This window comes from Macaca thibetana, chromosome 16, assembly GCF_024542745.1.
Source record: "Macaca thibetana thibetana isolate TM-01 chromosome 16, ASM2454274v1, whole genome shotgun sequence".
Taxonomy (NCBI): Eukaryota; Metazoa; Chordata; class Mammalia; order Primates; family Cercopithecidae; genus Macaca; species Macaca thibetana.
The window spans coordinates 1,839,873-1,865,753 of NC_065593.1; the positions used below are offsets into that span (position 1 = coordinate 1,839,873).

Sequence of the window (25,881 nt, forward strand, 5' to 3'; positions counted from 1 at the left end):
GGCCAAGGTGGGAGGATCATTTGATCCCAGGAGTTTAAGACCAGCCTGGGCAACCAAGCAAGATCCTATCTCTTAAAAAAATAATTAACTAATTAATTAATTAAGGGTTCACAATTGTGTAGGTCAGGAATTCTGGTAGGGCCATCAGGGATGGTTCATCTCTGCCCCACGTGGTTTTGCCTGTGGTGACTCAACTGGGGCTATAGGATCTGGGTCACTGGAGCTAGCTGAGAGTGCTGGGCCTCTTCGTATAGGATGAGCTGGATTCACTCATTTTTCCGGAAACCCAGTTCCCCCGTCACAGACCCTGTCATCCTCCCATCCAACCACTGTACTCCAAAAGGTAACACCATCGCAACCTCTAGATTTAGTTTTGTCTGGTTTGTGTCTGCTTTCTTTCACTCAGCGTCATGCATGTAAGAGTCATCCGTAGACAGCTTGTGGTCCTTCACTCATTCTCATTGCTATTCAGTATCACATGGTACGCATAAACCACGAATGCCAAGTTTATGTCTCCTGCAAACAGTGCTGTTACAAACACTCTAGATTGTGAATTCAGGTGAACGTATGTCTACATTTCTGTTTGTATACCTAGCAATGGAACTGCTGGATCATAGACAATGCACGTACTCAACATTGACAGATACTAATAAAGTGTCTTCCAAAGAGTTTGTACTGGCCGGGCGCGGTGGCTCAAGCCTGTAATCCCAGCACTTTGGGAGGCCGAGACGGGCGGATCGCGAGGTCGGGAGATCGAGACCATCCTGGCTAACACGGTGAAACCCCGTCTCTACTAAAAAATACGAAAAACTAGCCGGGCGAGGTGGCGGGCGCCTGTAGTCCCAGCTACTTGGGAGGCTGAGGCAGGAGAATGGCGTGAACCCGGGAGGCGGAGCTTGCAGTGAGCTGAGATCCGGCCACTGCACTCCAGCCTGGGCAACAGAGCGAGACTCCGTCTCAAAAAAAAAAAAAAAAAGAGTTTGTGCTGTTAACTTTTTAAAAACCACAATATATAACTTAGAAAAAGGGAAGAGACTTGATTTTTTATAGAAGGGTTACAGCCCCCAAGGTGGCCATCCCACAGGCTGGAAACCATGCCTCTGACCAAGACTAGAGATAGGCACTTCAGAGGAGGAAGGGTTAGGGTAGAAGTTATGCTGGACACGTTGGCTAAGCATACATATGCAACATGTTACAGGAGGAGCTATGCTATGAATATTCATGAGGCAGTCCTGACGTGTACTGAGCAAACATACCTGTAACATACAACCCGTGTTCACTTTGGGGTAGAGACTTAACATTTCAATGTATTACAGTTAGGCCCTATATGTCAAAAGATCTTTTCAGGACCTGAAGGAATGAAAATACGAAACCTTTGTAAACCCACAAGAGCCAGTCCGCGATCAGAGGTCTTTTTTATTTTTCTTTTTTTTTTTTTGAGATGGAGTCTCACTCATGTCGCCCAGGCTGGAGTGCAGTGGCGCTATCCCTGCTCACTGCAACCTCCACCTTCTGGGTTCAAGCGATTCTCCTGCCTCAGCCTCCTGAGTAGCTGGGATTACAGGTGCCCGCCACCACACCCAGCTAATTTTTGTATTTTAAAAATTTTATTATTTATTTATTTATTTATGTATTTATTTATGTATTTATTTATTTTTAGACGGAGTTTCACTCTGTCACCCAGGCTGGAGTGCAGTGGTGCAAACTCAGCTCACTGCAAGCTCCACCTCCCGGGTTCATGCCATTCTCCTGCCTCAGCCTCCTGAGTAGCTGGGACTACAGGCGCCCGCCACCATGCCCGGCTAATTTTTTTTTTTTTTTTTTTGTATTTTTAGTACAGACGGGGTTTCACCATGTTAGCCAGGATGGTCTCGATCTCCTGACCTCATGATCCGCCAAGTTTTGTATTTTTTTAGTAGAGACAGCGTTTCACCATGTTGACCAGGCTGGTCTTGAACTCCTGACCTCAACTGATCCGCCCACCTTGGCCTCCCAAAAGTGGTCTTCTTGTCAGGAGAAAGTTACTGAAATCAGTCTCTTGACGAATCAAAGCTATAGCTATAGCTGGTGGAGCAAGGGTTCGGTTAGTCAGCATCTGTGAGCTGAATGAGTTGTCACGGTTTTAATATTGCTTATTTGAGGCCACACTTTGTTTAGTTGCCAGAGTTGCTCTCAGCACTTTGGGAAGCTGAGATGGCAGGATCACTTGAGCCCAGTAGCTCAAGGATGCAGTGAGCTATGATCGCGTCAGTGTGCTCCAGCCTGGGTAAGAGAGCAAGGCTCTGTCTCTAAAAAAATTTTTTTTTTTTTTTTTTTTTTTTTTTGACGCGGAGTCTTGCTCTGTGCCCCAGGCTGGAGTGCAGTGGCGCGATCTCGGCTCACTGCAAGCTCCGCTCCCCCGGGTTCACGCCATTCTCCTGCCTCAGCCTCCCGAGTAGCTGGGACTACAGGCGCCCGCCACCTCGCCCGGCTAATTTTCTTGTATTTTTAGTAGAGACGGGGTTTCACCGTGTTAGCCAGGATGGTCTCGATCTCCTGACCTCATGATCCGCCCGTCTCGGCCTCCCAAAGTGCTGGGATTACAGGCTTGAGCCACCGCGCCCGGCCAAAAATTTTTTTTTTTTAGTTGGAGTTTTGCTCTTGTTGCCCAGGCTGGAGTGCAATGGCATGATCTCGGCTCACTACAACCTCCACCTCCTAGGTTCAAGCAGTTCTCCTGCCTCAGCCTCCCAAGTCGCTGGGATTACAGGCGCCTGCTACTACACCTAGCTAATTTTTTTTGTTTGTTTTTGAGACAGAGTCTTGCACTGTCGCCCAGGCTGGAGTGCAGTGGCGTGATCCAGCTCACTGCAACCTCTGCCTCCTGGGTTCCAACGATTCTCCTGCCTCAGCTTCCCGAGTAGCTGGGATTACAGGCATCTGCCACCATGCCCAGCCAATTTTTGTATTTTTAGTAGAGACAGGGCTTCACCATGTTGATCAGGCTGGTCTGGAACTCCTGACCTCTTGTGATCCAACTGCCTCAGCCTCCCAAAGTGCTGGGATTACAGGCGTGAGCCACCACACCAGGCCAAATTTTTTCTTTTTCTTTTTTTTTTTTTTTTGAGATGGAGTTTAGCTCTTATTGCCCAGGCTGGAGTGCAATGGTGCAATCTTGGCTCACTGCAACCTCCACCTCCCAGGTTTAAGAGATTCTCCTGCTGCGGCCTTCCAAATAGCTGGGATTACAGGCACATGCCACCACTCCCGGCTAATTTTTTGTATTTAGTAGAGACAGGGTTTCACCATGTTGGTCAGACTGGTCTCGAACTCCTGACCTCACCGGTGATCCACCCGCTTCAGCCTCCCAAAGTGCTGGGATTACAGCTGTGAGCCATTAAATTTTTTTTAATGGCGCTAGGTCAGACATTAAGACTCTCATGATGGAGGCATGGATAATAGATGTTTCCCAGGAGAGCTATGTGGATAGGAGGTTGGTTCTGACAGAGTTCAAGATCAGCAAAAAATAACTCACAGCAGAGGTTATGTGAGATGTCTTAGAGAAATAATTTAATGCCAAGGCAGCAAGAGCATTTTTGTTTTTTGTTTTATTTTTTGCTGAGACAGAGTCTTGCTCTGTCACCCCGGCTGGAGTGCCGTGGTGCAATCATGGCTCACCGTAATCTCTGCCACCCAGATTCAACGAATTCTTGTGTCTCTGCCTCCCAAGTAGCTGAGATTACAGATATGCGCCGCCACGCTCAGCTAATTTTTTGTACTTTTAGTAGAGATGGGGTTTCACCATGTTGGCTAGGCTGGTCTTGAACTCCTGGCCTCAAGCAATCCACCCACCTCAGCCTCCCAAAGTGCTGGGATTAAAGGCATAAGCCACCATGCCTGGCAGCAAGACTTTTAAATTGAGCATATCTTAAGAAAGAGTGAGGGCCAGGCACGGTAGCTCACACCTGTAATCCTACCTAGCACTTTGGGAGGCCAAGGCAGGCAGATCACCTGAGGTCAGGGGTTCAAGACCAGCCTGGCCAACATGGCAAAACCCCGTCTCTGCTAAAAATACAAAAATTAGCTTAGCATGGTGGTGCATGCCTGTAATCCTAGTTACTTGGGAGGCTGAGGCGGGAGAATCACTTGAACCCAGGAGGTGGAGGTTGCAGTGAGCCTAGATCATGCCAGTGCACTCCAACCTGGGTAAGACAGTGAGACGCTGTCTCAAAAAAAAAAAAAAAAGAATGAAAGAGTGTGCTGGCCAGACACGGTGGTGCACACCTGTAATCCCAGTGTTTTGGGAGGCTGAGGCAGGAGGATTTCTTGAGCCCAGCAGTTGGAGGCTGTAGTGAGCTATGATCACACCACTGCACTCCAGCCTGGACAACAGATGAGACCCTTTCGAAAGAAAGGAAGAAAAAACTGAAAGGAAGCAAGGGGGAAAAGAGGGAGGTGGGGGAGTAAAGAGTGTACAAATTAGAAAGGGGCTGAGAGCCCTGGAAGAATGAAAAGGCAGTGTCAAGGAGAAAATATGGGGGAGAAGGAGTATTGCCTTGCCAAGGATGATGCCTTCAACGGCATTGCCCAAGGTCAGCAGACACCCTGGGCTCAGATTCCAGCTTACTCAGTACCCCTGAAGCTATGGCTTCCCAGGTGGCTTTGCAGAGCTGAGGGTATGTGAGGAGCTACTGTTACCAGCATTTTAGCCCACCAGATAGTTCATCTGTTCATTCATTCAGCAAGTATTTAGGAGTGAACAAAATTGACAAAGTAGCCAGGTTGCAATGGTTTGAGCCTGTAATCCTGGCACCCTTTGGGAGGAGAAGGCAGTAGGATCACTTGAGTTCAGAGCCTGGGCAACAGAGTGAGACCCTCTTTCTGAAATACATATACATATATATAATATATGTATTTTATATTCATATTTACATTTTTAATATATATATTAAAATAATAATAGAAATAACTGACAAAACCCCTGTTCTCAAGACGTTTATTCTCTAGTGGAGGAAGCTGGCTGACCATCAAAGAAACAAACTAGGTAGGATGTTAGCTGGTGATGGGTACGAAGGAGAAAACGAAACCTGGGAAGGGAGATAGGAATTGTAGAGGGAGGAATACGACTTGAGAAAAGGAGGCTAGGGATAGCCTCACTGAGCAGGTGACAGCTCAGTAAAGACCTGAAGGAAGTGAGGGCGTGATCCTTGCAGATAGAGTGAGAACATTCCCAGAGGAAGAAACAGCACGTTCAGGAGCCCTGAAGCAGGAGGCTGCATGTAGCCCAGTGTGACTGGGGCCAGGCAAGGCGGGGGAAGGTGACGTGAGATGTGGACAAACGGGAAACAGGCCAGATAGTGAAGGTTCTCGCAGGTTATTATAAGGACTTTAGGTTCCCTTGATTGGGTGAGAGGACTCTGTAGGGTTTTTAACAAAGAACAACATAATCTGGGTTACTCTTTTCCTTTTAAAGACTTTATTTTTTATCTTTTTAGTTACCTTTATTTTGATTTGTGCAAATGTATTGGGTACACGTGCAATTGTGTTACATGCATAGATTGCGTAGTGGTCAAGTCAGGGCTCTCAGTGCACCCACCATGTACATTGTACCCACTAACTAATTTCTCATCATCCACCCTCCCATCCCCCCAGCCCCTCACCCTTCTGAGTCTCCATTGTGTAGCGTTCTACTCTACCTCCATGTGCACACATTTCTTAGTATCCACTTATGAGTGAGAACATGCAGTATTTTATTTTCTGCACCTGGCTCGTTTCACTTAAGATAATGACTGACCTCCATTTCCATCCATGATGCCGCCAAAAACATAATTTCATTCTTTTTTTTTTTTTTTTTTTTGAGACGGAGACTCCCTCTGTCACCCATGCTAGAGTGCAGTGACTCGCTCTCTGCTCACTGCAACCTCCACCTCCCGGGTTCAAGCGATTCTCCTGCCTCAGTCTCCTGAGTAGCTGGGATTTCAGGTGCGCAACACCACGCCTGGCGATTGTTTTTTTTTTTTTTTTGTATTTTTAGAAGAGATGGGGTTTTACCATGTTGGTCAGGCTGGTCTCGAACTCCTAACCTTGTGATCCGCCTGCCTCAGCCTCACAAAGTGTTGGGATTACAGGCGCGAGCCACCGCACCCGGCCAATAATTTTATTCTTCTTATGGCTGAATGATATTCCATTGTGTATATGCACCACACTTTCTTTATTCATTCACCTGTTGAAGGATACTTAGGTCGATTTTATATCTTTGCTATTGTGAATAATGCTGCGATAAACATACAAGTGCAGGTATCCCTTTGATGCACTAATTTCTTTTTGTTTGGGTAGATACCCATAGAGGGATTGCTGGATCAAAAGACAGGATGGTTCTATTTTCAGTTTTTGAGAGATCTTCACACTGTTTTCCACAGAGGCTGTACTGATTTACATTCCTACCAGCAGCATATAAAGAGTTCCCTTTTCTCAGCAGCCTCACCAACATCTGTTTTTTTTTTTTTTTTTTTTTTTTTTGAGACGGAGTCTCGCTCTGTCACCCAGGCTGGAGTGCGGTGGCCGGATCTCAGCTCACTGCAAGCTCCGCCTCCCGGGTTCACGCCATTCTCCTGCCTCAGCCTCCCGAGTAGCTGGGACTAGAGGTGCCCGCCACCTCGCCCGGCTAGTTTTTTGTATTTTTTAGTAAAGACGGGGTTTCACCGTGTTAGCCAGGATGGTCTTGATCTCCTGACCTCGTGATCCGCCCGTCTCAGCCTCCCAAAGTGCTGGGATTACAGGCGTGAGCCACCGCGCCCGGCCAACATCTGTTATTTTTTGTCCGTTTAATAATAGCCATTCTGACTGGTGTGAGATGATATCTCATTGTGCTTTTAATGGGCATTTTGTTGATGATTAGCGGTGCTGAGCATTTTTTAGGACTTTACTTTTTAAAGCAGTTTTAGGTTCACGGCAAAATTGAGCAGAAAGTCCAGCGAGTTCCCACACACCCCCTGCCCCCACTGCATGCACAGCCTTCCCCACTGTCAACATCCCCCACCACAGTGCTTCATTGGTCACAATCCATCGGGCTGCACTGGCACACTCTAATCACCTGAAGTCCACTGTTCACAGGAGGGTTTTTACATTAGTGTCTACTCTTGGTGATAGATGTACTATGGGTTTGGACAAATGCCAAAGTTGGGAGAAGTTCACTTCTATTCCTAGTTTGCTAGGAGTTTTTTTATTTTGTTTTGTTTTAATCAGAAATGAATGTTGGATTTTGTCAAGTGCTTTTTCTGGTTTACTTTTTAACAGTTGGATCTTTCCCTCACAAATCAATACATTCGGCTTCTGGGGTAAATGTCACAGCCTCTAGGATTGTGATTAACGTGAACTCCTCTTGAGAGAGACTCTCACCCCGATCTCTGGGTGCTCATGAAATCAGGTTCGCGGAAGTTGCAGGCCAAGTTCTGCATCCCAACCGAGGTGGTTTCTCTAGAGCAGGCGTCCCGCTGTGAAGCCTTAGGGAGGACATGGGCTGCAGCTTCTCAGGGTGACCCCTTCGCTGTCATGGCGCAGCGCCGTGGGCTGACCTCCCGGTGTGTCTCCAGGCTTCCCATTTGGTTCTACTGATGTATCTGCCTATGTCTGCACTGAGATCACACACACAGTTTTAGTTCTTGTTGCCAGTGGGTTTTGCTTCTTCCTTCCTTTGAAGGCGGCTGGCAGCCTCCAAGAGCTTCCTCCCCAAGAGGCGTGGCGTGTAGGCATGTGTGCGCCGTGTGGTTGACCTGGGGCAAGATCCTGACCACATCCCCAAGAGGCAGAGGAGATGGCTTCGGGCCCCCTGCGCAGGGCAGGGCGTTCACTTCCTCTTGAGTTGGGGGAAGATATCAGCTCAGCAATTCTCACCACAGTGGGCAGAAAAAGGGAAATATGAGTTTCCCAGTGTTAGCAATTATGCAGAAGCCAGAAATCAGTCGTCCTGATTACAGACTCCTCTAAGGAGGAACTGAGGGGCTGCAGGGGCTACACAGAAAGAATAGCCTTGGGAATAAGATCATGAGATAGGTCTGTCTTCATAATAAATCAGAAAAACCAACACTTTAGTTTTATTTATTTATTTTTGAGACATAATTTCCCTTTTGTCGCCCAGACTGGAGTGCGATGGCACAGTCTCGGCTCCTGCAACCTCTGCCTCCTGGGTTCAAGCGATTCTCCTGCCTCAGCCTCCTAAGTAACTGGGATTACAGGTGCCTGCCACCACGCCTAGCTAATGTTTGTATTTTTAGTAGAGATGGGGGCTCACCATGTTGGCCAAGCTGATCTTGAACTCCTGACCTCAGGTGATCCACCCGTCTCGGCCTCCCAAAGTGCTAGGATTACAGGTGTGAGCCACTGCCCCGGGCCACCAACTCTTTACTCTCATCTTCGTAATACATCATCAGGACCTCCTGACTGTCCCACCAATGTTTCACAAGTCAGTGAACTTGGTCTCTATCTCTGTCTGCCACCAGCAGTCACCAAACATCATCATCTCCATTTCTACAGATGGCACAGAGGCCCAGAGAGGTGAAGGAGAGCCTAAAGTCCTACAGCCAGGATGTGGCACAATTTGGAACTGAACCTACTTTACTGCAAACAGCACAGTGTAGATGAAGCCTGGCCTCTGCCAGCACTAGCCTGAGCTTGGACTAGTGGAGCAGTTCTCAAACCTTTCATCTCAGAAATCCTTCACACCCTGAAAATGTCTTGAGAATCCCAAAGAGCTTTGGTTTATGTAGACTAGACCTATTGACATATGCATAATGTATCAGAAATTAAAAACAGAAATTGGCCAGGTGTGGTGCCTCACACCTGTAAGCTCAGCAATTTGGGAGGCTGAGGCAGGAGTATCCCTTGAGCCCAGAAGTTTGAGACCAGCCTAGGCAATAAGTGAGATCCCATCTCTAAAAAGAATTTCTAAATTAGCCCAGCACAGTGGCTCACGTCTGTGCTTCCAGCTACCCAAGGTGGGAGGATTGCTTCAGCTCAAGAGGTCAAGACCGCAGTAAGCTGTGATTGTACCACTCACTGCCCTCCAGCCTGAGTAACAGAGTGAGAACCTGATTTTAAAAAGAGACAGAAATGGCCGGGCGCGGTGGCTCATGCCTGTAATCCCAGCACTTTGGGAGGCCGAGACTGGCGGATCACGAGGTCAGGAGATGGCGACCATCCTGGCTATCCCGGTGAAACCCCGTCTCTACTAAAAAATACAAAAAACAAGCCGGGCGAGGTGGCGGGCGCCTGTAGTCTCAGCTACTCGGGAGGCTGAGGCAGGAGAATGGCGTAAACACAGGAGGCGGAGCTTGTAGTGAAATGAGATCCGGCCACTGCACTCCAGCCTGGGCGACAGAGCGAGACTCCGTCTCAAAACAAAACAAAAAAAGAGACAGAAATGTTTGGCTGGGCACAGTGGCTCATGCCTGTAATCCCAGTACTGTGGGAGGCCAAGGTGGGTGGATCACCTGAGGTGAGAAGTTTCAGACCAGCCTGGCCAACATGATGAAACCCCCATCTCTGCTAGAAAGGCAAAAAAAAAAAAAAAAAAAAAAAAAAAAAAGCCAAGCCTGGTGGCGGGTGCCTGTAATTCCAGCTACTCAGGAGGCTGAGGCAAGAATTGCTTGAACCTGGAAGGCAACGGTTGCAGTGAGCCGAGATCTTGCCACTGCACTCCAGCCTGGGCGACAGAGCAAGACTTTGTTTCAAAAAAAAGTTAAAGTTTTTTTTTTTTGTAGAGAAGGATTTCACTATGTTGCCCAGGCTGGTTTCAAACTCCCAGGTTCAAGCTATCCTTCCACCTCGGCCTCCCAAACCACTGGAATTACAGATGTGCCACCACACCTGGCCTTCCTTGTCAAGATAATGTCTTTTATTTACTTTTTATTTTTATTTTTTGAGAGGGAGTCTCGCTCTGTTGCCAGGCTGGAGGGCAATGGTGTGATCTTGGCTCACTGCAACCTCTGCCTCCCAGGTTCAAGTGATTATCCTGCCTGAGCCTCCCAAGTAGCTGGGATTACAGGTGTGCACCACCACGCCCGGCTGATTTTTTGGTGTGTTTTTAGTAGAGACGGGGTCTCACCATGTTGGCCAGGATAGTCTTGATCTCCTGACCTTGTGATCCACCGACTTGGCCTCCCAAAGTGCTGGGATTATAGGCATGAGCCACTGTGCCTGGCGGACAATGTCTTTTAAATACTCACGTCTAAATAGTTAGTTGGTCAGTTTTTCTTTCAAGTAAAAATGGTAATCCACGAAAACAGTGGCTAAGTCTGCTCACGACCCAGACAACTGCACAAGTGCTTTTCCGAGAGTTGATATTTAATGAAATTAGTAATTGTTACTGCTTCACCAAGAACATTCCTTGGGAAAGTGGCTAAATGGCTTTTTTTTTTTTTTAATGGAGTCTTGCTCTGTTGCCCAGGCTGGAGTGCTGTGACTTGATCTCGGCTCACTGCACCTCCATCTCCCAGGTTCAAGCGATTCTCCTACCTCAGCCTCTCGAAGTAGCTGGGATTACAGGTGCCCACCACCACTCACGGCTAATTTTTTTGTATTTTTAGTAGAGATGGTGTTTCACCATGTTGGCCAGGCTGGTCTCGAACTCTAGACCTCAAGTGATCCACTTGCTTCGCTTCCCAAAGTGCTGGGATTACAGGTGTGAGCCACTGTGGCCGGCAGGCTTTTTCTTTTTATGGTGAGTGCATGGTGGTAAAGATTTCAATAATGAGTGGCACAGGTCAGTGTCACTGTCCAGATTTCCGTTGTGGTGCTAGTTTCACCCACCCTTGCTTTTGTATCATCAGCGCAAATATTCACACGATGCCACATAGTAATACCCCATACCTCAGTATTATGGTGAAAATAGTTTTGACCTCGCAGAACCCCTGATAGTGTGTTGGAGACCTAATAGGAACCCTCACAGTCCACACTTCGAGAGCCATTGAATTAATCTATCAGTTTCAACAATATCCTTAAAAGCTAAAGAAAAGGGCCGGGCCCAGTGGCTCATTGGTGCTAGGTTTACAGGCGTGAGTCACTGCACCCGGCTTTTTATTTTTCTTTTTGAGACGGAGTCTTGCTCTGTCATCCAGGCTGGAGTGAAGTGGCATGATCTTGGCTCACTGCAACCTCTGTCTCCTGGGTTCAAACGATTCTCATGACTCAGCCTCCCAAAAAAAAAAAAAAGAGAGAGAAAAGATTGAATTTTCTATTATAAATCATTTATTAAAACTAGACCCTCAAAAATTTTTATTTATTATTTAGCCACTCCCATGTTACAATTTTTATTAAACGGTCTAAATCAGGATGGATTGCTTTTTTTTGAGACTGAGTCTTGCTCTTTCACCCAGGCTAAAGTGCAGTGGCATGATTTTGACTGACTGTAACCTCTGCCTCCCAGGTTCAAGTGATTCTCCCACCTCAGCCTCCTGAGTAGATGGGATTACAGGCATTCGCTACCACACCCAGCTAATTTTTGTATTTTTAGTAGAGATAGGGTTTCACTATGTTGGTCAGGCAGGTCTTGAACTTCTGGTCTCAGGTGATCCGCCCACATTGGTCTCCCAAGTGCTGCGATTACACACTGGGCTGAGTCTCAGGAAAAAAAATGTAATAGATGCTTTCAGATATTTTTTCTGCTAGCTCCACATAATTCACAAGATGCACTAAACAATCTTTAGTTTTAAAATTTGCATTTAAGGACATTATTAAAATACTTTAATGTGAAATAATAGACGTGGCATTGATAATGGTAGAAAATTACAGCTTGACTCCCAAGTGTTCCAGAAAGTTGTTGCAGTAGCCTTGGGGACATGCTGCCCAGACCTTCCCCGGAGGACGGACATGCTGTGAGGCTGGGGTAGCACATAAGCCTCCAGCAGTCAACTCCTCCCGGCCTCAGCGGCAGAGCAGCCTCACCGCCCTGTCAGGAGGCCTGGGTGGCCCCACCAGGTGGCTGAGTGAGGCGGGATGTTTTGGCTCAATGCAACTCTGACTGCCGTTCTGCTCCAGACCTTTCTGCTGAGGAGGTTAGGCGTCGTCGAGCCTGCATCACAGTCCTTCCTCTTCTGTCCAGTTCTGCTTCCAGCTCCCATTTTTATCCCTGGTGTTAATCCCTAATAATCATCTTGTACCTCAAGTCCAGGTCAGCATCTGTTTGCAGAGAACCCAACCAAGGACAGTTGTTTTGTCATTTCAGTGGGTCTTTGTTTTGCAAGAGGGAGCTCAAATCTAGATTGCTAGATTTTCTTTTCTTTTTTTTTTTTTTTTTTTTTTCTGAGACCAAGTCTTGCTCTGTTGCCCAGGCTGGAGTGCAATGGTGCCATCTTGGCTCACTGCAACCTCCGCCTCCTGGGTTCAAGTGATTCTCCTGCCTCAGCCTCCCGAGTAGCTGGGATTACAGGTGTGCGCCATCACACCTGGCTAATTTTTGTATTTTTAGTAGAGACAGGATTTCACCATGTTGGCCAGGCTGGTCTCGAACTCCTGACCTCAAGTGATCCACCCACCTTGGCCTCCCAGAGTGCTAGGATTATAGGCATGAGCCACTGCGCCTGGCCGGTCTTATTCTTTTTTGAAGTTCTAGGAAATCCATCATGGCTGAAAAAGCTCTATTCTTTCTAAACCATACAGTAGATTCTGTTGACATTTTTGAAGTGCTTCCGGATAGCTGAACAGGTGGAGGTTCCTGGAGGGTGGTGTGCCTGGAGAGGACATAGAAGCTCCATGCCCCTTCCCACATTCCTTGACCTGTGCATCTGTTCATCTAGGACACATGCTCACCAGAGCCCAGATGAAGAAGTAAGAGCTATGGACAATAGTGTGGTGAACAGAACTGGGGAAACCAGCTTCTTCTTGATCCCATTTCATAGTCCTTTTGGACATGACCTTATCAGATGGGCTGGAAGTAGGAGTTGGCAGGGCCTCTAGCACCTTCCTGGATATGGTCCCAACCTAACTTCCAGCCCCATCTCCCACTATTCTATCCAACCCATCCAACCATGTCCCTTATATTCCTGTTATGTCAAACAGCCCACTGGTTTCCACAAATGCCACATTTTGAACACGCTCTTTTCACTCACCTTTCCTACTTGGCAAGCTCTGATACATCTTTCCAGACTTTTCTCCAACATAACTTTCTTCCAGAAAACTTTGCAACCCCAAGCAATGTTATAGAGTCGCCGTCTTCTGGTTTCACCACGTTGGCCAGGCTGATCTCGAACTCCTGACCTCAAGTGATCCTCCTGCCTTGGCCTCCCAAAATGCTGGGATTACAGGTGTGAGCCACCGTGCCCAGCCTGGTCAATTGTTTTATTTTTTGTAGAGATGAGGTTTTCCTATGTTGCCCAGACTGGTCTTGAACTGCTGAGCTCAAGCAATCTGCCCGCCTCATTCTCCCAAAGTGCTGGAGTTACAGGCGTGGGCCACTGTGCCTGGCCTGAAATGCAATTTTTTTTTTTTTTTTTTTTTTTTTTTTTTTTTTTTTGAGGTGGAATCTCGCTCTGTTGCTGAGGCTGGAGTGCAGTGGGCGATCTCGGCTCAGCGCAAGCTCCGCCTCCCGGGTTCACGCCATTCTCCTGCCTCAGCCTCCCAAGTAGCTGGGACTACAGGCACCCGCCACCACCCCTGGCTAATTTTTTGTATTTTTGAGTAGAGACGGGGTGTCGCCGTGTTAGCCAAGATGGCCTCGATCTCCTGACCTTGTGATCTGTCCGTCTCAGCCTCCGAAAGTGCTGGGATTACAGGCGTGAGCCACCACACCTGGCCAAATTTTATACTGATTTTTGCACAATATAAAAAGATGCTCCTTGCTGGTTTTTTTTTTTTTCATTGCATCAAAATATTCCTATGTTGAACTTTATTACTGATACCGTTTCAGCAAACTTATATTTATTATTCAGAAGATTTGTTATTATGGTATTTTTTAAAACTTTAAAAAACATACTCAAAATTTGTTATTGCTTCCTTTTATGTGCTTATTTTTCATATTTTATTGTAAATTCTTGCATTTATAAATATTAAAGCACTGCACCCTAACTATTCACAAGAATGTCAAAGCATCAGCAATGTAATCAAACTAGAAACAATAGAACCAAAATAGAAGGAATAGAAATGATGTAATTTGAAGATAATAATAAACTGGCTATTCTTCTGCATCTTGGAATGCTCCCTGCCCAGCAGAATATTTCTCACATTTATTTTCACAGGAGACATTTTATCATCAGAGCATTTCTATAGCACTGGATGATAAACTAAACAGTTTATATTAGAATTTATATTAGTAATTAATTTTTTTTGAGACAGTGTCTCTTTCTGTCACCCAGGCTGGAGTTCAGTGGCGCGATCCCGGCTCACCACAACCTGCCACTCCTGGGTTCAAGCAATTCTCCTGCCTCAGCCTCCGGAGTAGCTGGGATTGCAGGCGAATGCCACCACACCTGGCTGATTGTATGTGTGTGTGTGTGTGTATGTGTGATGGATTTTTGCTCTTCTTATCCATGCAATGGTGCAATCTTGGTTTACTGCAACCTCCGCCTCCTAGGTTCAAGTGATTCTCCTGCCTTAGCCTCCCTAGTAGCTGGGATTACAGGCACCCACCACCACGCCTGGCTAATTTTTGTATTTTTAGTAGAGATAGGGTTTCGCCACGTTGGCCAGGCTGGTCTGGAACTCCTGACCTCAGATGATCCGCCTGCCTTGGCCTCCCAAAGTGCTGGGATTACAGGCATGAGCCCCTGCGCCTGGCCTATATTACTAATTAATTTTACCTCTCATTGCAGTTACTGTTATTCTATTTACTAACTGGTATTGAAGATTTCAACAGTTTAGCGTGTTTAAACACACATGCACCTACACACACAGGACAAATTAAGAACAATGAACATGAATCAAATTGACAATTTCCAGTGATTTTAGAGGTAAACTAGAAATCTCCCCTGGCCTCCATTCTCAAATGAAGCCTAAATTTGATCTAGGGTGAACACTTCTTGGGGTGCCTATGTGCCTATGAGTTCTGGGGACTCCGAACGCCCACAGGCTTGTGTTGGAGGCCGCCATAGTTACGTGATCCTGCCTTCCTCAGTCCCATTCCTGGCTTCCAATGATTGTTCAGGGCCCAGCACCCAGCTGAAGTTAGGTTGATCAGAATCCCTTCCTTAAGAATTTGGTGGCCGGGCGTGGTGGCTCATGCCTGTAATCGTAGCACTTTGGGAGGCTGAGGCAGTTGGATTACCTAAGGTCAGGAGTTCAAGACCAGCCTGACCAACATGGTGAAACCCCGCCTCTACTAAAAATGCAGAAAAATTTTTAGCTGGGTGCAGGGGCACGTGTCTGTAATCCCAGCTACTTGGGAGGCTGAGGCAGGAGAATCGCTTGAACCCGGAAGGCGGAGGTTGCAGTAAGCCGAGATGGTACCACCGTACTCCACCCTGGGCGACAGAGCGAGACTTTGTCTCAAAAAAAAAAAAAAAAAAGAATTTGGTTTGGAGACGGGGGCTGCCATTGTCACCATGTAGGAGATCTCAGGCAAGAGAACAAACCAGGGGCACAGACGGAAGGCGGTTCTCTTTGAGATCCTGGTTCTGCGGGTAGTTTGCTTTTGAAGCCCGACCTGGAACTCTGAGAAGCACACCTGTATCTTTATCTACATTCTTTATGTTTCACCTTATCACATTTGACGTTTGCTATTTGCTACCAACATAGTCCTAACTAAACATTTTTTAGCAAAGCACCCCCTGCCTCCTGCCCCCACTTCTTTTCTGACCCTTGAGGTCAGAAATCCTGCACATTTTGCTTTTCAAATGGATAGGTCCATGGGGCCCATGTTTGGCCTGTGAATGAATACAGGACACGACCCATGTCCAAATGAAGGGCCTATCAGTGGTTTCTTAAAAATACCTTCATGTGGCTGGGTGCGGTGGCTCATGCCTGTAATCCCAGCACTTTGGGAGGCCGAAGCCGGTGGATGGCTTGAAGTTGGGAGTTTTGAGACCAGCCTAGCCAACATGGTGAAACCCTATCTCTACTAAAAATAAAAAAAATTAGCCGGGCATGGTGGTGCAGGTCTGTAATCCCAGCTACTCCGGAAGCTGAGGCAGGAGAATCACTTGAACCCACCAGGCGGAAGTTGCAGTGGGCCTAAATCGTGCCACTGCACTCCAAACTGGGCCACAGAGCAAGACTCTGTCTGAAAACAAAAAAACAGGCCGGGCGTGGTGGCTCACGCCTGTAATCCCAGCACTTTGGGAGGCCAAGGCAGGCTGATCGCTTGAAGTTGGGGGTTTGAGACCAGCCTGGCCAACATGGTGAAATCCCATCTCTACTAAGACACAAAAATTAGCAGGGTGTGGTGGTGCCTGCCTGTAATTCTAGCTGCTTGGGAGGCTCAGGCAGGAGAATCACGTGCACTTGGGAGGCTGAGGTTGCAGTGAGCTGAGATTGTGCTACCGCACTCCAGCCTTGGTGACAGAGTGAGATTCTGTCTCAAAAAAAAAAAAAAAAAAAAAAAAAGTACAGAAAAGGCTAGACTGTAGAGAATCTTTCAGTGAGGTAAGGAATCATTTCCATCCATTGTTGGGTGTAAGTGCAATCTTGCTTAAGTTGCTGTCAACTTTTGAAGGCTCCAGATTTTCAGTGTCTAACACAACCACCTGGGCCAGATGTAAGTAAGGACAGGATGACGTAAGGGTGCACAGTAGCAGAAGCAGAAACCCAAGGCCCTAGGTTTTGAGCGTGTGAGGAAGGAGGGTTCTCTCAGCTGACTCTGTCACGGTTCAGAGATCAGCTTGCAGGGACAGACCCTGAAAGCACAAACCCTAAACAGTGGAACACACACTCAAGTGTGGGGCCTGCGTTTTCTCATCGTTTCAAGCATATTGTTTAGTCAATGGTTTCATAAGGTACTTCCTTGCGGGAAACCTGACAGTCTGTTCCTTGTCACTTGAACAACTTTAACAATCAGGTAGAAAAGAAAGCTCCCTTCGGCCATTTGAAGTAAGCCCGAGGTCAAACTAGCCTGACACTGGGAGCCCCCAGGAGAGCCTTGAAAACGTGTGCGATCCTGAGTCGGTATGCAGAGGCGATTCTCTGCAAAGAGGACCCTGAGCTTGACCAGCTTCTCGCAGAGTCAAGGGACCACCAAAAGGTGCAGAATCCCGCCTGTCACCGTCCCTCTAGGGATCCGGAAAGAGTAAACCCCGAGAGGCGTCCGAAGGCCGGCAGCTTGGCAGCATTAACTCCGGTTTTCGAGGGCGCGGGCAAAGCCTGGAGTAGCAGTCGCTCCTTTGCTCTGGCAGGAATTTGGCGGTCTACCCTGCAGAGATTCTCCCGTCCTGCCTGCAGCTGGGGTTCAAGACTCGCTTCTCTGAAGTCCGCCTCCCAGCGGCCTGGAGCCCGGGGCGTGGTCGGCTGGAATCTGCTCCCCAGGCCCAGAACAGAGCCTGCAGCCCGTAACCCGCTGTGGCCGCAGCGGGTCGCGCCCGCCGTCCCCGCCTCAGGAGCAGCTGAGGATCTCCCCAGCTGCGGGCGCCCCGCCCGGGCCGCACTCCTTTCCCCGGCGGAGGGAGCGGGCTGGCGCTGCGGCCTTCAAGGCGCGCGGACGTCGCGGAGGGCAGCCAGTCGCGCGGGAGCGGGTAGCGCGCGTGAGGGCGTTGGGCGCCGCCGCGAGGCTGGGAAGCGCGGGTCCGCGGCGGTGCGGGTTCTAGGGCGGCGGCTGCCGCCGCCGCAGCAGCGCCCCGGGCGGGGAGGGCCGAGGAGGCCGGACGAGATGGGGATGGAGAGTACCAGGCCCCTCACTGCCTCAGAGCGCGTGTGCGGCTCCGGGCGTGCACAGTGACGGTGACAGCGACCCTGGCCCGGCAGCGCCGAGGCCGCTTCGCCAGACAGCCCGCGACCGGCGGCAGGCCGGGCCATGAGGAGCGGCCGGGGCCGGGCCGGGCCTCGCTGACCCCGGCTCCGCGCGGCGGCCTCCCCCGTTTCCGCTCCGGCCTCTCGGCATGAGAGTCAGCCCGGGCCCGGGGCTGCGGCTGCCCCAGACTCGCCGCCAGCTGGCGCGCTCCGGGGCCGCAGACCCGCGGTGCTGATACCTGCGCCGCGCTACGCCGCCAGCCCGCCCACTGTGTGCCCCGGGGGCGCGGCCATGGAGGTGGTGGGCGACTTCGAGTACAGCAAGAGGGATCTCGTGGGACACGGGGCCTTCGCCGTGGTCTTCCGGGGGCGGCACCGCCAGGTGAGCGCCGGCCGGGGCGAGGCCGGGCCCCGGGCGGCAGGCACGGGGCTAGGTGGTTCTGAAACTTGGCGCAGCCGCGGGCCGAGCCCCCCGCCACGGCTAGCCGCCTGGGGATGCTATTGTGCGCGCAGCCCGTCTCGCGGTTTGTTTTGGTCCTTTGAGGGTTGTTGTGAGGCCCAAGCCTCTGGCAGCGCTCCGCCTACCGACCGGCTGCTGCTGACCCTCCTGTGTGCCCGGGACCCACCCCGCGGGCCGATCGCAGGAGCCTTTGCACCCAGGTTGCCCTCGACCCAAAATAGACGGTACTGCCCCGTGCAGACTCGAGGCTTGGGCGTGAATGGACCTTTGGTTTTTTTCCCCGTGCCCAGGGCTGGTCACCTTTGAGGTTGATAATTACAGACCCAGCGGAAAATGGGCGATGTCCCATTAGCCTCAGGCTTTCTCAGCCTGGGAGGTGTCACCTTTCTCAGCACTGGTCCCCTGCACCCCGAAGAGCCCCGGCACCGTTTTCTCCCCCGGAGTCAGATAGATGAGCTCCGGGTGAGAAAGGTGATTGGACAATTCATTTTCAATCACAATGAACATGAAATCATGTTTAAGCCTTAAATTTTTTTTTTTTTTTTTTTTTTTTTTTTTTTTTTTTTTTTTTTTTAGCCTTTGCTATTTCGCAAGTACAGTTACACGAGGTTTTAGAATCTAAAGAATTTGCAAAGGCATATCGGGAGTGAAAATAATCTTAAAGGGTGTGGCAGTTCTGATTGTTGCCAAGGGGCGTGTTAAAAGTGGGCTGACTTTGTTGCTTATCGGATAAAGTAATGCTACTTTTCTTATTTATTTATTTGTTTATTTATGAGACACTCGGTTTGTCACCCAGCCTGGAGTGCAGTGGCGAGATCTCTGCTTACTGCAACCACCGCCTCCCGGCTTCAAGCGATTCTCCTGCCTCAGCCTCCCGAGTAGCTGGGATTACAGGCGCCTGCCACCACGCCCGCCTAATTTTTTTTTTTTTTTTTTTTTTTTTTTTGTATTTTTACTAGAGACTGTGTTTCACCACGTTGGCCAGGGTGGTCTTGAACTCCTGACCTCAGGTGATCCGATCCGCCTGCCCTGGCCTCCCAAAGTGCTGGGATTATACGTGTGAGTCACTGCGCCCGACCTACTTTTCATTTATTAGGAAAATAATTTAGAACTCAAGAAAAACAAGGTGTAATCATTCCAAACTAACAAGTTTTCAGTTAACCGTATCACCTTCCAAGTTTATTTCTACATTTGTCCATAACTTTGAAGTGGTTGTGAACTGTTCTTTTTTCATTCAATGTTAGTTACTATGTGGACTTCATATTTGTTATTTTTAGTAGTTGTGTTGTAGGACCTTGGCATATTACACTATAATTTATGAAGTCACTTTCCCATGATTGAAAATACAGGTTCTTTTCCATTTTTCCCAAATGCCGTACATTTATTTGCTAAAAACATCTGTGGAATATCTAGGAGTAACACTGTTTTTCTTTTTCAGAAAACTGATTGGGAGGTAGCTATTAAAAGTATTAATAAAAAGAACTTGTCAAAATCACAAATACTGCTTGGAAAGGAAATTAAAATCTTAAAGGTATGTTACTTTATATAGTAGTATTCATATAAGGTTAAAACTTAATTTAAATGAATGCATGCTGCCATCCTTTGCAGTTTGGTAGTTGGGTCTAAGTTTGAGAATTTTCAACTGTTGCTCTCCTTTTTGCATGCTCACTTTTTTAAAACATTGAGTACTTAGAAGCTGTTTTTAAGAACCAAAGCTCAGAGGGATTCTGTGAAGACTGAGTTTAGCTTCTCATCATTTCTCCTTTTTCCTAGTGACTGTGTTGTTGTTTGAGAAGAGGGCCAGGCAGACCCATCTTGTACACTGTTTTTACTTCTCCAGTTGTCCCCTTTCATGTTACTACTAAGTTTTTTGGGGATAGTAGGGGCACTGGGGGTCTTTAAATGGAAGACAGTTACATTCTTTGGAGGTGGCTTTTTTAGATCACTCACAACCAGTGTTATCTAAGTGAGATGGTTTGAGAAGATGGTTAAGTAAATTTGGAAAACCCCATTTGCTAAATACTTCTTGGAGAGTCACAAAGCCTATGGCTCATTAAAGAAAGTCTGAAAAATTCTACAATGAAGAAACTGGTTTCAAAGTACTTAACGTAGCGTTTTCCAAACTAACACAAGTGTGGAACCCTCATTTAACACCCGATTTCTTCAAAACTGCTTTCTGTCGAGAGCTCTTTGCTAAGAATTGTAGCACTTTGAGCTAAAAATCATATTTTCTTTTAGTGAGATAATGTGCTTTTTGTTTGATCAGGCACATTTCTTATTCTTGAATTGGATTTTTCTAGTCTATTAATAGAAGTGTAATACTAGAAGTAGTGTGTAAGTGTATACTTTAATTTTATTTACATATTAAAATATAGTAAAAGTATTAGAATACTTACATATTTTTCATTCTCAATTTTCTTAATAGGAACTTCAGCATGAAAATATTGTAGCACTCTATGATGTTCAGGTACCTTATTTTGAAATTTTTTAAAAATTAAAAAATTTTTTCTATTTCATACAGATTTAAGTGACTCTTAATAGAAATAAAAATGACTTTAATTCTTGTTGAAAAGATACATAGCTTGAGTTACATGTTTCTGAATTAAGAAATTATTTAAAACAGAACAGAGTAATAGGCTGAAAGAATATGCTGCATGAGTAAGTTTATTAATGATTGATAATATACTATAGAGGTAGCATTGTTTTAGGTGAGGTAGAGGAATATTGATACCAAATCTAGCATTCTCTGATGAATGTTGAAAGGACTATTAAAAATAGACCTTTTTTTTTCTTCTTTTTTTTTTTTTTTTACGGAGTCTCACTTTGTCTCTTGGGCTGGAGTGCAGTGGCTTGATCTCGGCTCACTGCAACCGCCACCTCCCGGGTTCAAGCGTTTCTCCTGCCTCAGCCTCCCGAGTAGCTGGGACTACAGGTGCGCACCACCACGCCAGGCTAATTTTTTTTTTCTTTTTTGTATTTTTAGCAGAGATGGAGTTTCACCATGTTGGCCAGGCTTGTCTCGAACTCCTGACCTCAAGTCATCCTCCCATCTTGGTCTCCCAAAGTGCTGGGATTACAGGCATGAGCCACTGTGCCCCGCCTAAATAGAAATTTTTTTTTTTTAAAACATTTTTTTATTTTGTGGAGATAGGGTCTCTCTATGTTGTTCAGGTTGGTCTTGAACTCCTGGGCTCAAGGGATCCTTCTGCCTCAGCCTCTCAAAGTGCTGGGATTACAGATGTGAGCCACCACACATGGCCTAAATAGAGCTTTTTCTTATTATGAAAGCACTATTTGTAAATTGAAGAAATGTTAGAAAATAAAAACAAAGGCCGGGCGCGATGGCTCAAGCCTGTAATCCCAGCACTTTGGGAGGCCGAGACGGGCGGATCACTAGGTCAGGAGATCGAGACCATCCTGGCTAACAGGGTGAAACCCCCGTCTCTACTAAAAAATACAAAAAGCTAGCCGGGCGACGTGGCGGGCGCCTGTAGTCCCAGCTACTCGGGAGGCTGAGGCAGGAGAATGGCGTAAACCCGGGAGGCGGAGCTTGCAGTGAGCTGAGATCCGGCCACTGCACTCCAGCCCAGGGACAGAGCGAGACTCCGTCTCAAAAAAAAAAAAAAAAAAAAAAAAGAAAATAAAAACAAAGACACTATGCATATTCATCACCCAGTTATATCTATGATTATAGGTTATAGATATATTTGTGTATGCTATGGCATGAAGTAGAGTTGCATTTTATTTGGAATGGGAAGTAGGTTCTAAAGTCATCCTCTAATGCAAAATTTCCGTATAGTCAAAATTACTCTTGGAAATGCTTTTCAGATCTCAGCATTGTAGAAAATTGCTGTTTTCTGGGTGTAGCACCAGATGAAGCAGCTGGCTTATATTTAGGGCCATCTTACGTTAAAAAATCTTTTAAACGCTAGAATCAGGCTGGGTGTGGTGGCTTGAGCCTGTAATTCTTGCTACTCAGGAGGCTGAGGCAGGAAGATCACTTGAGCACAGGAGTTCAGGGCTGCAGTGAGCTGTGATCATGCCACTGCAGTCCAGCCTGGACAACAGAGCAAGATCGTCCCTTAAAAAAAAAAAAAAAACCCAAAAAACTAGAATCACGTGTAGCTAGTGCGATACCATGTGAGAGCTGTAGGGACCAGAGACTCTCAGAGGGAACAGCAGATTCTGGTTTTCTCTCCACTGTCACTCCAGGGCAAGTCAGCATGCATGATTTACATAAGTTCTTTCTTTTGCTTAGTCTGGACAGTTGAATTCGGTTAAGGTAAATGTATATGTTATGTGATCCTATTACATATATATTTCTAGCTAAAACCTCTTCTGTATTCATTTGACAATTTTTTTTTTTTTTTTTTTTTTTTTTTTTGAGACAGTCTCACTCTGTCGCCCAGGCTGGAGTGCAGTGGTGTGAGCTTGGCTCACTGCAACCTCTGCCTGCCGGGTTCAAGCAATTCTTGTGCCTCAGTCTCCCAAGTAGCTGGGATTATAGGCGCCTGCCACCATGTCCAGCTAATTTTTGTATTTTTGGTAGAGACAAGATTTCACCATGTTGGCCATGCTAGTCTGGAACTCCTGACCTCAGGTGATCCGCCCACCTCTGCCTCCCAAAGTGCTGGGATTACAGATGTGAGCCACCACTCCCGGCCTATTTTGTAAGTTTTTGAGTGACTGTTATGTGCCAGGCATTGTTCTAAGTGCTAGGAATCAAGCAGTGAATAAAACAAAGTCTTTGCTTTCAATATGTTTAGTTTTAGGCGGGTGAGACAAATGGACTGTTGTATATTTACTTTTTAAAAAATATTGTCATTTTTCTGCTGGGCACTGTGGCTCATACCTGTAATTCCAGGACTTTAGAAAGCCGAGGCAGGCGGGTCACCTGAGGTTGGGAATTCAAGACCAGCCTGACCAACATGGAGAAACCCCATTTCTACTAAAAATACAAAAATTAGCCAGGTGTGGTGGTAGGTGCCTGTAAAGCCAGCTACTCAGGAGCCTGAGGCAGGAGAATTACTTGAGCCCAGGAGGCAGAGGTTGCAGTGAGCTGAGATTGCGCCATTGCACTCCTGCCTGGGTAACAAGCGAAACTCCGTCTAAAAAAAAAAAAAAATTTTTTTTCATGTGGTCATATCATAACACAAAGTAACTAAACTCATGTTATAAGATGTTTAAATTTTTTTGGCCAGGTGCAATGGCTCACGCCTGCAATCCGCACTTTGGGAGGCTGAGGCAAGCGGATCACCAGAGGTCAGCAGTTCAAGACCAGTCTGGCCAACATGGCGAAACTCTGTCTCTGCTAAAAATACAAAAATTAGCTGGGCGTGGTGGCGGGCACCTGTAATCCCGGTTACTCAGGAGGCTGAGGCGGGAGAATTGCTTGAACCAGGGAGGCAGAGGTTGCAGTGAGCTAAGATCGTGCCACTGCACTCCAGCCTGGGTGACAGAGCCAGACTCCATCTCGGGGAAAAAGAAAAAGGATGTTTAAGTTTTTCCTAAAAAGAAAAATGCTGTAAGAATTATGTATACCTTCTGAACATATTTTTGATTATTTAACTTCAATTTCTAGAATTGGAAAGACCAAGTCAAATAGCATGCACAGTGTTAAAGTTTTTGATTGTAGAGTATGATTGCTTTACAAAAACTTTACAATTTAAACTTCCATTCATGGAATATGTGAATGCAGTGGGTATATTTTATTACCTGTTCAGATAGCTGTAATTCGTTTCTTCATTTGAGAAATTCAAAGCAGCATAAAAAGGGGAGAAACCTTTCAAGTCAAAACTAAACTCATCTCTTCTCTCAGTCCCTAGTTGAAATGTTGGTTCTCCTCACTGCTGTTTGTATAGTTTGTCTTAGTCTCTGTAGACAGAGGGCACCAAGTGGTACAACTCAGTGCCTAGTACAAAAACTGTTAAATAATGTTAACTCTTTAGTTTCCCAATCTTGGAGATATACAGAAAACCCTGGCAATTGCAGAGTAGGTTTCGTTTTGAAAGTATACTTAGATTATTTTCTATCAGAATGAAAAGTATTTTTTAGTACCAGCTTTGATTATAGAATTGAGGTATCATTAGGGAGAACATACTAAAAAATGTGAATTGTTAAACAATCAGGAATTTCACAGTGACTGCATTAAAATGTTGTTTTATTTTGTACATGGTATACTATTAGAACTAATATATTTTTTTTTTTTGAGAAGAAGTCTCACTTTTGTTGCCGAGGGTAGAGTGCAATGGCATGATCTCAGCTCATTGCACCTCTGCCTCCTGGGTTCAAGGGATTCTCCTGCCTCAGTCTCCTGAGTAGCTGGGATTAAGGTGGGAGCTGCACTGGCCAGGAATCGAACCTGGGTCTCCTGCATGGGAGGCGAGAATTCTACCGCTGAACCACCAGTGCTTTGAAACTTCTACCACTGCACTACCAGTGCTTTGAAACTAATTTATAAAAACAAACTTAAGAAGTATCAGGCTGAGCGTGGTGGCTCATGCCTGTAATCCCAGCACTTTGGGAGGCCAAGGCAGGCGGATCACCTGAGGTCAGGAGTTTGAGACCAGCCTGACCAACATGGAGAAACCCTGTCTCCACTAAAAATACAAAATTAGTCGGGCATGGTGGCACATACCTCTAATCCCAGCTACTTGGGAGGCTGAAGTAGGAGAATCTCTTGAACCCAAGAGGCGGAGGTTGCGATGAGCCGAGATCGCACCATTGCACACCAGCCTGGGTAACAAGAGGGAAACTCTACCTCAAAAACAAAACAAACAAACAAGAAGTATTAATCAGATGTCTTAAACGTTTGGCTGTTAAACAGAGTCTTGACCTAATACTTTATATTTGTTTTCTTGATTCAAATTGTTCATCAATGGGTACTGTATGTTTAGGAACTAATATAGTAACTGTCAACTCGGAGTGAATGTCATTTTTACTGACCATTAGTTTTGGTTATCTGTCTGAAGTTTATAAATTGAGAACTTTTGACATTGTAAAAATCAGCTTTCAGTTTAGATGAGACTTAAAAAGAAATGCATTTTCCCTCTTGATTCCAAAAGTAATATATGCCCACAGTTAAAATAATCAAATACTGTGCAAATGGTAAATTAGAAAAGAGATGGCAGTTCCCAGAGATAACCACTGTTTGGTATATTTTAGAATTTTCTAAATATGTATATCAGTCTATAACCATTTATACTTGGTTTGTTTTTGTTTTTTTTTTTTTTTTTTTTTTGGAGACGGAGTCTCGCTCTGTCGCCCAAGCTGGAGTGCAGTGATGCGATCCTGGCTCACTGCAAGCTCCGCCTCCTGGGTTCACGCCATTCTCCTGCCTCAGCCTCCCGAGTAGCTGGGACTACAGGCGCCCGCCACCGCGCCCGGCTCATTCTTTGTATTTTTAGTAGAGACGGGGTTTCACCGTGGTCTCGATCTCCTGACCTTGTGATCCGCCTGCCTCGGCCTCCCAAAGTGCTGGGATTACAGGCGTGAGCCACCGCGCCCGGCCTATACTTGGTTTTTAAAGCTTTTCATTTTGAGAGAAATGGTAGTGTTTGTACAGAAATGCAACATGT

The 25,881-nt window shown here is 46.7% G+C and overlaps 1 protein-coding gene and 1 non-coding gene across 4 annotated transcripts in view; one reads left to right on the forward strand and one right to left on the reverse strand.

Annotated features, from left to right (window-relative positions):
- Positions 1–17,614: 17,614 nt before the first annotated feature.
- The window catches only part of ULK2 (unc-51 like autophagy activating kinase 2), a 105,439-nt gene continuing 97,172 nt past the window's right edge, over positions 17,615–25,881 (forward strand). Inside the window, exons 1-3 of one of the 3 annotated variants that reach the window (XM_050763872.1) lie at positions 17,615–18,226; positions 19,743–19,835; positions 20,730–20,771. In XM_050763872.1, the coding sequence (XP_050619829.1) occupies positions 18,137–18,226; positions 19,743–19,835; positions 20,730–20,771 (225 nt within the window). In that variant the 5' untranslated portion in view covers positions 17,615–18,136. The remainder of the gene's footprint in view (positions 18,227–19,742; positions 19,836–20,729; positions 20,772–25,881) is intronic. The other 2 variants (XM_050763873.1, XM_050763874.1) reach the window with 2 other exon arrangements.
- On the reverse strand, positions 24,645–24,715 carry TRNAG-CCC (transfer RNA glycine (anticodon CCC)). The gene has a single exon. It is a non-coding gene; the product is annotated as a tRNA-Gly (tRNA).